This window comes from Fukomys damarensis, unplaced genomic scaffold, assembly GCF_012274545.1.
Source record: "Fukomys damarensis isolate Sample0158 unplaced genomic scaffold, DMR_v1.0_HiC HiC_scaffold_14, whole genome shotgun sequence".
In the NCBI taxonomy this organism is placed as follows: Eukaryota; Metazoa; Chordata; class Mammalia; order Rodentia; family Bathyergidae; genus Fukomys; species Fukomys damarensis.
The window spans coordinates 66,313,162-66,326,734 of NW_022900926.1; the positions used below are offsets into that span (position 1 = coordinate 66,313,162).

General features: G+C 35.1%; 1 protein-coding gene across 2 annotated transcripts in view; it reads left to right on the forward strand.

The window, feature by feature from the left end:
- Col21a1 (collagen type XXI alpha 1 chain) overlaps positions 1-13,573 on the forward strand; it is a 126,002-nt gene that overhangs the window by 42,179 nt on the left and 70,250 nt on the right. For both annotated transcript variants that reach the window (XM_033763410.1, XM_010628929.2), the window contains exons 10-11: positions 3,425-3,478; positions 3,569-3,622. In XM_033763410.1, coding sequence (XP_033619301.1) covers positions 3,425-3,478; positions 3,569-3,622 — 108 coding nt within the window. The remainder of the gene's footprint in view (positions 1-3,424; positions 3,479-3,568; positions 3,623-13,573) is intronic.

Here is a 13,573-nt window from a genome sequence, read left to right on the forward strand (position 1 = left end):
TTATTTACTGAGTACCTAATAGCTGCCAGAATCTTCACCTGTTACTATGGTTCTTTCCTTTTAAAAGTGAATAGGATATTGTTACCCCATCTTGTGATTCACAACTGAACCTTTGCTTGCCAAAGTGACTTAGCCAAAATCCCATAGAAAATGAAGGGAGGAGCAAAAACTTAGCCCAAGGTCTTTTCCAGTTTTAAAATTCATTGTCTTTCCACTTCACTGTGTTACCTCCCATGATCTGGAGTTTCAGTGACTCTGTTTGAGGTCACATTATGAGTCAGAGGTAAGCTGGGAACACAGTGTAGGGCATTTCCACATTGTTTTAATATATTAAAATGCATTGTATCCTCTATAACAAATGCATCCCATCAACAACCAGAAAGAGACAGTGCAACAGCTTTTAATCTAAAATAAAAGATCAACTTTATTTCAACAGTGTAATAAGACAGGTGTAGCATTTGGTTTAACATTTGAAAATAATCGAAAGTAAAAAAGTTTATTAAATTTGAACTTTACTGACCAGCTTTGCAATTTACTGACCAGCTTGATTAATAGCCATTCTGCACAGTAACTTTCTTTTGAGGAATATTATGAACATTCCTTTTTTCTGGGCACTCAAAATTAATCAACAGTTTAAAAATAGCCTGGAAAAGTGGACTTCTCTGAATCTGATGAGCCAGTCTAGAATGATCGTGTCTGGTCTACCATGAAGCACTCTCTGAGAGAGCGTGTTCCTTGGCTTTGACAACTTATGAGCTGCATAACTTGGTACAAGCTGTTAAAGCTTTTGTGTCTTAATTTCCTCATCTGAAAGTGGGGATAATTTAGGACCATTGATAAAGAGTGATTGTGAAGATTATGTGGATTATTTGATGTAAAGCAGTTAGTGTGGAACATCATAAATACATACATGTAAATCATTACTATTATTATTTTTCTGAATTACAGTAGTCTCTTGTGAATCATGTTGGATTATCCAGAGGTTGCACAGAGGGCTTTGAAGGGCCTGAAGGACATAGTCACTGATGACATTCATAAGTCATCTAGCTGAGTAAACTGACAGCAGGGACAGAGTTGAGACTCAAGTTGTGGTCTGTCTTATTCCAAAGTGGTTGAAGGAAGGAAATTCAGAAATAGCAGAAGTGGTCGAGGGATAATTTAAACAAGCTCTATTGTATTTGCTTTAGTTTTTCTTTTAACTGACTTTGACAGCAGGAACCACATTATATTACTGAAAATTCAGTTTACTAGTGCATGCTGTAGAAACATAACACCATTCATTGGGCAGAGATTTTATATACTTGTGTACAGCATGTATTACTTAAAAGTAAATTCATCCAGTGTTTGATCAACAAAAATGTGCCAATGTGTTAAATGCTGTAAATGCAGAGATGGGTTAGATCATTTCATAATCCACTGACCCAGGGACCATGGCAACCCAGAGAGCAGATGGTGGTTTTCAACATTGCAGGTTGTTTTGTATGGTGTACAGGGAAGTGGACTGTGAGGCTAATTGTTACCTGTTGAAGTGAAATATTTGAGGATGGACAAAATGACTCAGCAGAAAAATTTACATCTGAAAAATCATTCTCTTAATCATTTGTCACTGGGATAAAATACCTAACATATGCAGTTTAAAGGTGGAAAATTTTATTTTGGTTCACACTTTGCAGAGTTTTCAGTCCATGGTCAACTAGGTCCAAGGCAGGACAGCATAACACAGGGGCATGTTGGAGAAGAGCTGCTCAAAGCGTGGTGGACAGGAAACAGAGGGCATGTGTGGAGGGGCTGGAGAGGGAGATATGTCTTTCTAGGCCAAGCCTTCAATGACCTGCCTTCTAATAGTAAGCCAGCTATAAATGCCATAATCCAATCACCTACCAAAATCCCTACCTGTGAGCATATGAGGCTTCGGGGGAGATTTTTAGACCTAAGCCATAATACTGTGGAAAAGCACAGTGTAACATATGGACAATTGAATGGAGTGTGAAGGAAGGGTGAGCATTGGTAATGGAAATTCTATAATCAGCATCATTCTAGAAATGTGTAAGAAAGCATTTATAAATGAGTGTAACTGCATGTAAAAAAGAGAAAATCAATAATCTAAGATTTAACTTTCAGAGAGAGCCATTATTATTATCATAGCTAGCAAAGGATATTAGAAGAGTATTTGAAAGTGAGTAGAAAATCAGTGAATTGAGATGTCTTTACAGTAAAACATACTGACAGTGAAGTAGGTGAATATGAGGGCCATGCAGCCGTACATGAATAGCCACGTGGAAATGAGGCTTTTGGATTTAAGCATGAAAAACTACAGTGATACCTTGGTTCACAAACAATTTGTTTTACAGTTTTGGGGAAGATGGCTGCATTTGTACATGTGTAGGGAAGATGCCCAAGGTTGTGTTTGTTACCCAGTGTGTTGCAGTTTATGAACAGAAGCAAAATTTTGTCGAACACTTTTTTTTTTTGTGCACTAAATTATCTGTGGGAAGAATTTTTGGTGAACCAAGGTATTACTATAATTGGGAATTTTAATGGGATCTGCATAGCTCCTATTCACTACAGATACCTGTACCCAAGTAGTAAGGTCCAAAAATCTGAATGGATTGTAAATGTATCAGAAGTGAATAGTAGTTTGAGTTAACCTGAAATTGCCCCTAAGAAAACTAGATGAAGGCCAGGGCCTTTGATCTTGTTTGAAGATGAGTTGTGATGGACTGAATGAAGAATGGTTTGTGTGTGATTAAAAGAGTTCTGCTGTATTACCAAGGGTCTGGTTTCTTGAGGAAGGCATAAGTAGCACTGGACCTATAAGTTGCTCCTCTTCATGCCCTTCCCGTAACAGACAGCTCATTCTTTGGGAGGAAGGGGAACATGTCACAGCCCTGTCTTGAATTTAACATCAGCAGCTTTCTAGAATTAGCAAGCAAAAGATTATTATAAATGTAAAGGTGAAGAATAACATTCATCAAGGCTTGCTTAGCTCCAGCAATTAATTTCGATCACCATCGATCAGGTAGTAAAAACTGTACTAAGTTTGCTTACTTCTGCAGTATCTTTAGGTGCTTTTCTCTTGAATGTGTCAAGTATCTTCCCAGTGTGCAGGATGTTTGTTTAAGAATTCTGTATTTGTAGAACATTGATTCTGCATTTTCATTCCAAAGATTTCTTTTTAAGTGTACACAGATATATGTTATGAATCTAGAGATTTTAAAGGTCTTTTCTTATGCGTTTTTAAGGATTTAATTAAGATAATGGGATATTGACTATTAAGCATTTGATGCTTTACTATGTCGAGTGTTTTAAAAGTCACTAAGTGAAGTTTCAGGTATAACAAACTTGAGAGCAGAGTTCATCTTGAAGTGGAGAGCTACGCTTGGAAAACACAATGAAATGTTACTAATTTTTTATTTTTCTTTAGGGATATCAGGGAATCTCAGGATCACCAGGTGTTCCAGGATCTCCAGGAATACAAGTACGTGATCTGTTTCTGCACATGTTAGAAATCTCATTTCTAGTGAACCAAAAATATAATTAACATATTTTAATTTTGTGATTAATTTAGGGAGTACGTGGACAACCAGGTTACAAAGGAGAACCAGGGAGAGATGGACAAAAGGTAAACACACACAGAAATAAAATACAGTGAGTGCTTTTCGTCACTTAAGACAACAGATGTTATCTGTGGTGGCTCCCCTTCAGAGTAGTGACTGTGTGGGTTACAGGATTTATGGCCTTGGAATCCCTATTCTGAGAGGCCCTGTGGCGGTCACATCTTCCACTCTAGTCAGTAGGATCACTGCTGTCCCTTTATGTGCTCACAAATAACATGATTTGGGGGAAACATGAAAAAAAGTACGCATGCATTAATAAAAAGGTGACGGAAAAATTATTTGTCTCTTTAGTTGAGCTTTAAAGAACATATATAAAAGTGGGATTATCTTAAAAACTTGGAGTAAAGTTTTGTGAGAACAGATGTGCCTTGTTTAGAAATAAAAGTAATGACGATTCTAACATCTTGAACTGCTCTGTTGCTTGTGGTCGTAAATGCATGAATTCGCAAAGCCATACATTCCGCTGGCAGAAGATAGGATGCAAGTTATTTTCAGATCAATAATTTAATTCAGAATTGCTTGTTTTTTGAAGTTCACTACTGAGGTTAAACCCTGATTTGGCAAAAATGGACCTAAAAGTCACAATGCGCTACCTTCCCAGTACCATTTTACGTTCCATGTGGCATCTACTAATTCATTACCCAGAGTTAAATTCATTTGTTACGTTACTTAAAGGCTTCCCCTTTATTCTTCAATTAAAATATGGTCTCTTGATTTTCAGAAGTGGGAAGGTTTAAAAAATATACCCCTGAAATAGCTTTATAGCTTTGACTTGGGGCAGTGTAGGATTTTTTCCCCTCGCATCACCAAGTGCCTATTGGGATATAGTTTCACACAATAGTGTTTTGCATTAGGATATTTTCCCAAAATAAATTTTGTTTTGTGGCTTTTCTCTGAAGAGTCCCACAGTGGGAATTTCCACTTGAGATAATTAAAATTAGATGCACTTTCTTGCTGACTTCAACATTTATTCTTTATATATCAGACAAAAGAATATATTTAGATTTTTCAAGTTGTCCTCCCCCTGACCTTTCAAAGTCAAAAGGAACTGTTGTCCACCAAATAAATTTGTTAGAAACTAATTTTATTTTATGAGACGCTTTAAAAAGCTATTATAAATATGAAATAGTTTAAATACTTTTTAAACCTTAAGGAAATAGAACATGTTTAAATCACGTGGAGAATTATGTTTTGGTAAAATTTTAATTAGGCTATATTGTTAAATGATACATAGTAATGAGTTTTCCAATTGAGCATACATTTTTTCATGTCAATTTTAATTCTGGTGAGATAGGAAGTTTTGATAACTTGTTTTTAACCCATCTTTTTTTCCTCTTTTTTTTGCTGGGCTTAAGAAATAAAATACATTAATTATATTTAAGGCATTATTATTGGCATTATTATTGAACAAATCATTCATTTCCTTTGGTTGAGTGTTTATCATTCAAAATGTCACTTTCCCACCATCCTCACATCTCTATCACAGTGTCTCGTGCCGGGTGTGACTTCTGCACTTCAACAAGTCTCTTATTTCTAGGCTTCCAACATCAAAAGACTAAGTGGTTTTACATTATTTCTATTACATATTAAGTGTAATCAGAGAGCTCCAATACATATTTTGAGAGAACAGTAATTAAGAACCATGCTAACAGGGCTATTAAGTTTATCGAGTTAAAACAAACTCGATGATGATATAAGAGAGGAATAGAACTGGCTGAGCAAAGTTACCTTCTTATTTTGCTAACTCCAATACATATTTTGAGAAAACAGTAATTAAGAACCATGCTAACAGGGCTATTAAGTTTATCGAGTTAAACTCGATGATGATATAAGAGAGGAATAGAACTGGCTGAGCAAAGTTACCTTCTTATTTTGCTTTCTCACAAGAGGAAGCATGGTTACGCATGCTGCTTATGGGTAGTACAACATCCTATTGCTGTGTGTGTGTGTGTGTTTGTGTGTGTGTATGTGTGTGTACACGTGTGTAGGAATGAAGGGCTTAAAGCGGTTACAGGTTATGGTTTGGTTTTGAATTGAGAATGCTTAACTCCCAAGTCATGGTTCATAATCTCTTTAAACTTCACTCGTCCTGATGGAAGTGGACACTTTAGTCTTATCACTTCATTGGCTGGCTGTGGGGACTGGGTGAGATCATGAATGTACTTGGCCTAAAGTGTGCACCGTAAACTAGTGATGATTGGTTATTGCAGCCACCATGGTACTGATTCCCTGTGGTATCCGTCTTGGAAATACCTTTCCTTGATATTTCATCCTTTCTCAAAACCTAAGCAATCGGACAGGAATTCTCTAAACTTTCTGCCATATCTGTTCTTCCTACTGTATTTCTTCTCTTACCTATGTGTGTTCCTATTCTGCTCTTGCTCTATGGATGTGGCTGAACTGTCCACATGTAGTCTGTGAGCTTCCTCTTATGCTCAGGATCCCACTTTTTCTCCACTTCTTTGTGTTACTAGTTAGCTCTTTTCTTCTGGATCATTAGCTTTTTCTTTTCCAGTTCAATTTTCTCAATGGCCCAAATGACCCAACTGAATCTAGCCTAAATCCCCTTCCTCCACCCCATAGGCTCCTCTAACTACTCATCTCTTTCTGTTATCATCACAGTATAAGGTATCAAAAAGGGTTTTTCTTCTTCTTCTTTTTTTTTCTGTACCGGGGATCGAACTCAGGACCATGTGCTTGCAAGGCAGGCGGCAGAGCCACTGAGCTAAATTCCTGGCCTGTGTTCAAAAAGGCTTTCATGTCTTCTCTGCACGGACTTCCCTTTTTCTCTCTAATGCACTTCAGTGGGATCTCACCCCACCTGACTGCTGTGTATTGGGATCACCATTGTATCATCTTCAAAGTCTGAGGGTCAGTCTTTTTCAGTTATCTCTTTGTCTTACTGTGTGATACAGTTAACTAACTATCCCCTCCTTCTTGAAACTGTTTCTTCTCTTGGCTTCTGCAATTCCTCATGTTGCCTGTATCACTCCCTTGCTCACTACTTTGTCCTGTTTACTTACTGGTTCCTTTTTGTTTATTCTCTAAATATTGGTTGTTCCTGGGTCCAGCCCTGTGCTCTTCCTCTCCTTCCTTAATAGACTCTATTATAATATTATTAGGTATAAACGTATATAAGTATGTACATTTATATATTAATTATGTATAGATACAAAGGATTTTTTTTTTTTTTTGTACTGGGGATTGAACTCGGGACCTTGAGCTTGTGAGGCAGGCAGAAAAGCATTTTATAAGTATGTAGAACTAAATACATTGATAAATTAAATACAAATGGAAATGTTATTAGATAAATATAGAGGCATGTGTTTATATACCATCTGTTTTCTAAAAAATATTTTGTGTTTCATGTGAAACTGGAGAAACGTTGAAGTTGTCATTATAACCAGGGATTTTCAGAAAATTCTTCTATTTTTTATAGAAAGCATAGTGCCACAATATCCTTTTTTTTTAAAAAAAAAAATCCTTCCCTGAGGGGCTTTTCTCCCCAGACACCACTACCTGTGACATTAGGTTTTGTTGAGCAACCCATACATATATTATGGGACCAACCTGCGTGTGCTGTGTTCTCGCTACTTCTGTGGCCATTTTTACATAGTCATCATTTCCTGATCTTTCAATCTTGTTTCTTTTAAGGCTACATAATGGATTAATTTATTATAAAGAATCATTGATTCCACATTCTGCCTCTGTAATGACTGTTGTCCCTCTCTCCTCCTGGTTTCTCTTTCTCTCCTGCCATTATCAGAAAACTTAAAAACTTGCTTGCAGTTTTACAGAATGTGTCATGTTTTGCTGGTTCTAATTTCAATCTCTCATCTTTGCTTTGGGTGTACTGTTTTATAGTCCTCGAGAAACTGTATCAGTACCTCTGCAGTAGCAGCTCAGGAATCTACTTTGTAGGACGGGGTAGTCCAGGAGCAATTACCAAATCCAAAATATGTCCATCGCTATATTAGAGAGGGCAATACTGAATAGACATAGCAAGTTCTCAGTCACCTAGCATTTGCATTTTTATCTGACTGGAGAAGGAGCCGCTGATATGTATAAGACAACGTATTTGGTGTTTGCAGGATTTTACTGTGGTGAGACATTTTTTTGTTTTGCTCCTAGTTGTCCTTTGTGTCAGCATTGTCGGTATGCATTTCTCATCAGTTTAGACCTCACAGAACTTCCTGTGATGTTAGTAAACAAATGCTAATTTTATCTTATCAGTGAAGTAAATGATCTCTCTTCACAAGGGGGGGCGACTGATCACTGGGTCAAAGATTACATTTTTATACAAATTTCTACAAATTGTGTATTTGTCCAAAAGAATGTTTGTTTTCCTCCAACACTTGCCTGAAAGTATCTTTCCTCATCTTACCAGAATTATGTTTCATTAGAGTTTTTAATTTTTAGCAGTGTGCATTTAAAATGTCATTAGTTGATCTTCATTTTAAAGTAAGATAGTTATCATAATGTGATTTGGGGACACTGGGTGACTTCTCTTTCTCTGTTATTCATATACCTATTCTCTCCTGAGAGTCTGTTCTTTAAAACAAATTATACACTTCAGAAATCTTTTATATGGGTGGAAGTGTTTTCCCTGGTTTGTAGAACGTTTTGACTTGGTTTTCAGAATATTAGCTACAGAGAAAATTTTAAATTTTTGTGTATACATAGTTCCCCCATTTTTATGTCTATTTGGAAAAGTTCCTACCATTTTTAATATAAATACTCATAGTTTTATTTTTGGAACTACATTATGTTTAACCTTTAAACTTTTGATTTTTGAAGTAAAATTAGATAAGCACTCATGTTTCTGTTCTGTTTTTTTCCTAAATGGATAGCCAGCTACCACAACAATATTTATGGAATATCACATCACTTTTTCTCCATTTATTTGAAAAATCATCTTTCCTATTTCACTTTGGTTTGGCGTTTTTGCCTTTCCATTCTGTTTCATTGATGTGTGCACATCTTTTCCACTGCCAAATTGTTTTAATTATTGTCACTTCATAATATGATTTAATATATTGGCAGGGCTAATCTTTCCTGATTATTCCTTATAATTATAATTTTCCTGGCTATCTTTTGAATGCTTACTTTTCCAGATGGAGTTCACTGTATTTTATTTTTTTCATATTTTCATTAAAATTCCTTTAAATTTATGGATTAATTTTAGAAGGATTGATATTCTACAATACCAAATTTTTCTGTTTAAGATTATCTCTTATTTTTTGAAAAATTTACTTTATTTTTTGAAAACTTCTAAAGGGGGTTCCTTTGTATTGATGCTGAATATTACTTATTTTTATTATGCATAGAACAATCTTAGTGTTTTTTCTTTTTATTATAATTGGACCCTTTCCTTAATATACTCCTTAATATGACTTTGTATTGATTATGGTTTGTATATAAAAAGCTATTCGGTATATTTATATTTGGCAAAAACAATAAGAAGCTTATTTCTCTTATTAATTATCTTAGGGTATTAGGTATATTAGCATATTTTTTTCTTTTTTTTTCCTTTTTTTTATTTTTTATTTTTTATTTTTTTTTGGTACCAGAGATTGAACTTGGGTCCTTGCACTTGCAAGGCAGGCCACTGAACTGCTGAGCTAAACCCCCGGCTTTTTTTCTTTTTTTTTTTTAATACTTTGGATTGAACTCAGGGCCTTCATGCTGAGTTATAGCCCCAGCTTTTATTTTATTTTTTATTTTTTTGGTACTAGGGATCAAACTTGGGTCCTTGTGCTTGCAAGGCAGGCAGCAGAACCGCTGAGCTAAATCTCTGGCTAGCCCCAGCTTTTAAATTTCTTTTTATTTTGAGACAGGGTCTTGCTAAATCACTAAATTGCCTAAGCTGGACTTGAATTTGCATTTGTCTTGCCTCAGCCTCCCGAAGTGCTGAGATTATAGGCAATACCACTGCACCCAAATAATTTGTATCTTTAATTTTTACCCTTCTGTATCTTGTCTAAATTTGTTGGCTAGTCCAGGAAAATATTAAATATTAATATTATAAATATTAATTATAAATATAAATATAAATATTATAAATATTACTGTGCTGACAGAGTAAATTTTTTAAAGTCTCAAATAGTTTCTTCATCAAGGTTCATAATGTATATATGTCATTCATATATATATTTGCAATTTTGTGTCTTTGACTTTTCTTTCCAGCTGATAGCAGCAGCCAAATATTACTTCATTCATTCACATCTCCCTCTGTCTTAGTAATAGGTGACCTAAATTTGTCAGGCATCTACTATATTCTGTTTCTTTTTGTTGAATCACATTGTCTGGGTCAAAAAGCTTCACTAGACACTCTTTAATTGATTCAGATTTAAAGAATGTTGTTTATGGGCACATATTTGATTTTATCTTTCCCAGGGGCTGAGTTTTAATTGGACTTTCAATTTTTTAAATTTTTCAATTAAATTATTTTTTAACCTTGCTTTATTTTTAATAAATTTTCTTTTTTCCCACTCCTCCTTTCAAGCTCCCTCCCCCTATGTACAAAAGACTTGTTTCTATTTTTTCCTTCTATTTTCACATTTTTCTTGTCCCTTCCTTCCTTTCTCCCTTCCTCCTCCCTTGTTCCCTCCCCATTTTCCATTTTCTTCCCATTTTCCAACATCTCAGTCCTTCTTTCCACATTCATTTTCTCAGAGAAACAATTAAGCATTTAAACCTGTTTTCTCTAAATTTCTTATTGAATTCAGCAGCGAATCCATCAGGGACTGGGCTTTTATTTGTTGGTAGTTTTTAATTTAATTTAATTTTAATTCAAGTTTATTGGCTAATACTGGTTTATTTATAATTTCTATATCTTCTTGATTCAGCTTTGTTAATTATATGTATCTAGGAATCTGTTCATTTTATCTGTGTTTTCTATCTTGTTAGAATACTGGTTCTCAAAGTAGGTATTGATTATCTGATGGATCTCTGCGGGACCTGTTGTGATTTTACCCTTTTCATTGCTAATGGCATGCTTCCATTGCATCCCATAAGTTCTAGTATGTTGTGTTGTCATTATTGTTTACTTGCAGAAATTGTCTGATTTCTTCTTTGATTACATCTGTGACCTTTTGGTTGTTCAGGAAGGTGTTATTTAATTTTCATGTGTTTATGAAGTTCCTGTGGTTTCTTTTGCCATTGACTTCCAATTTCATTTTACTATGGTCTGATAATATGCATGGGATTATTTCAATTCTTTTTCATTTACTTAAGCATGTTCTATGAGCAAGTATATGGTCTATTTTGGAAAAAGTCCCTTGTGCAGCTGAGAATGTGTATTCTGATGTTGTGGGGTGGAACACTCTGTAGACATCTATTAAGTCTAATAGTTCCCAAGTTCAGTTCAATTCTAATATTTTATTTTTGATTTTTTTTTGTCTTATCTGTCTGTTTGTAACTGTGAGGTATTAAGATCACTCATTACAACTGTATTAGTGCTTATATGATTTTTTCCTGCTCACTAATATTTGTTTTGTATAGTTTGGTGTGCTGATATTTGGTGTGTATATGTTTAGGATTGTTATCTCTTCCTCTTGGATTGATCCATATACAAGGATGTAGTAACCTTTTTTGTCCCTCTTAAATCAGTCTTGGCTTGAAGTCCACATTGTCTGCAAATAGAATAGCTACTCCTGCTTTTTTCCAGTTTCCTTTCTTATGGAATATTGTTTTCCATCCCTTCACTTTCATTCTGTGAATTTGTTTTTCAATTAGTTGTGTATGCAGCATATTGTTGGATCTTGCTTTTTTATCCATGCTTCCAGTCTGTTTCTTTTGATTGGTGAATTAAGAGTATTAACATTGGTGGTTATAACGATATGTATTGTCTTATCTCTGTCATTTTTTTTTCTGCTATTGGCTTCCTTTTTTCCTTCTCTCTTTAATTTCTTGCCTTGCCTGGTGGATTATTTCTGTTGGGGTTCATGGAATTGTAATTCTTATTGTCTCTTTCTAGAATATCCTTCAGAAAACTTTAGAGTGCTGGTTTGGTGGTCATGAATATCTTTGGGTGTTCTTTGTCGTGGAAGTATCTTTTTTCTCCATCAATTTTGAAGGATAGTTTTGCAGGGTACATCATTCTGGGTTGGAGGTTGTTTTTCTTTAGGGCTTGCATTACTTCATTCCAAGCTCTCCTTGACGTAATGGTTTGTACTGAGAAGCTTGCTGTGATTCTGATGGGCTTTCCTTTATAGGTTATTAGTTTCTTTTCTCTGATTTTTAATATTCTGTCCTTGTGTTGAATTTCTGGAATCTTGACTATTATATGCCTGGGGGAAGTTGATTTTTTTGGGGGGGTTGTCATGACTAATCGGAGGTCTAAATGCCTAAGTTATCTCTATGTTAAGTTATTTTTCCCCTCTTTGGAAAGTTTCCTGCCATTACTCTTGAGAACATGTTCTTTATGTCATTTGTGCTATCTCTTGCTTTTTCATTAACCCAAATCAATCTTATGTTGTTCTTCTTTATGTCGTCTAATGGCTGCTGGATTGATTTCTCATGATCCTTTACTATTTTTGAGAAATCTCTCTTTTCTTAATTGCTAACTGCAACCTTGTCTCTCATATCTGATATTATGTCCTCACATTGGCTCATTCTGCTGTGTATATCTTCAGTGGAGTTTTTAATCTTCTGGATATCTATTTGAATCTGTTTCATGGATTCCATTTCTTTTCTGTGATCAGCATTCATGGCTCCCATCCCATTCCTAAACTCCTGTATTTTTTTTTATTTTGTCTGTGTCATTATTCTTGTCACCATTTCTGTAGTTATCTGGCAAATTATTTCTAATTTGATTTTTTTCTAGAGTCTTACTCATTTGCTTTGTTACTTCTGCTGTTACCACTTCAGAGAGTCCAGGTGGTGGCTTTCATATTATTCCACTTGATTGCTCATGGAGTTTGTCTTTGGTGAGCTGAAAGTCTGTGGGAGTTGCATCTTGTTTAAGTGTCTTCTCATTTTCTATTTTTTAAAGGTTGATTCTTGAGTTGATGTTTGTAAATTGCTTATGGCAAATAGCTTTGTTGCCAGTATTCAGATTATTTAGGAATTGACTCCTTCTCAGAAGTGTATTCCAGGTGTAACTACTTTTGGGTTTTGAGTCTATTTTCAGGATCCTACTTCTTCAATTTATTGGTGATGAGGAGTTTCTGCCTTCTTGGCCCAGCTGTCAGTTCTTTGGCACTGGTCTGTGGATTTTGGACTTTTAATTTTTTTCCGGCTTTAATTGAGTTTATTGGTACATTTTAGGGATACAGTACAGTTACATTCATTGTTGGGATCTTGTTCCTCTACATGACAAGTCTTGATTCTCATTTTTTCCCCTTTCCCCTGCCCTCCCTTCACCCCCTCCTCCCCTCCCCATCTACAAACACTTTATTTTCATCTTTTCATTCTCTCACATTTTTTTCTTTTCCCTTTTTACTCTTCTCCTACCCATCCCACCTTCCCTACACCTTTAGCTCCTTTCTTCCCATTTCTAAATGTCAGTAATCTTATTAGAATCGTATGCATTGTTGCAGATTATTCACACCAGGGAAACTATTCAGTATTTACACATGTGTGACTTATTTATTTCACTTAGGAGTATATCTTCAATATGTTGGACTTTTAATTTTTCAAGCTATTCTCCAGTTCTATTATTTACCTGTTAGATATGAGAAAAATACCTTGTAATTACAACATTTTTAGATGTGATTCATTCTTTTTACTTACTACATGCAAACTGGTCAATAATTTGTAAGCTCATATATTTTTTAATAGTATCTTATTAAATATAACAAATAATCACTTTATAACAACTGCTATATTAATCCCTTTCACTGTTGCTGAAACACAATATCCAACACACACAAATTAAAGGAGTAGGGGTTTATTTTAGTTTATGGTTTCAGAGGTCTTAGTCCATGCATCTTCGACTGGCTCCAAGGAAGAAA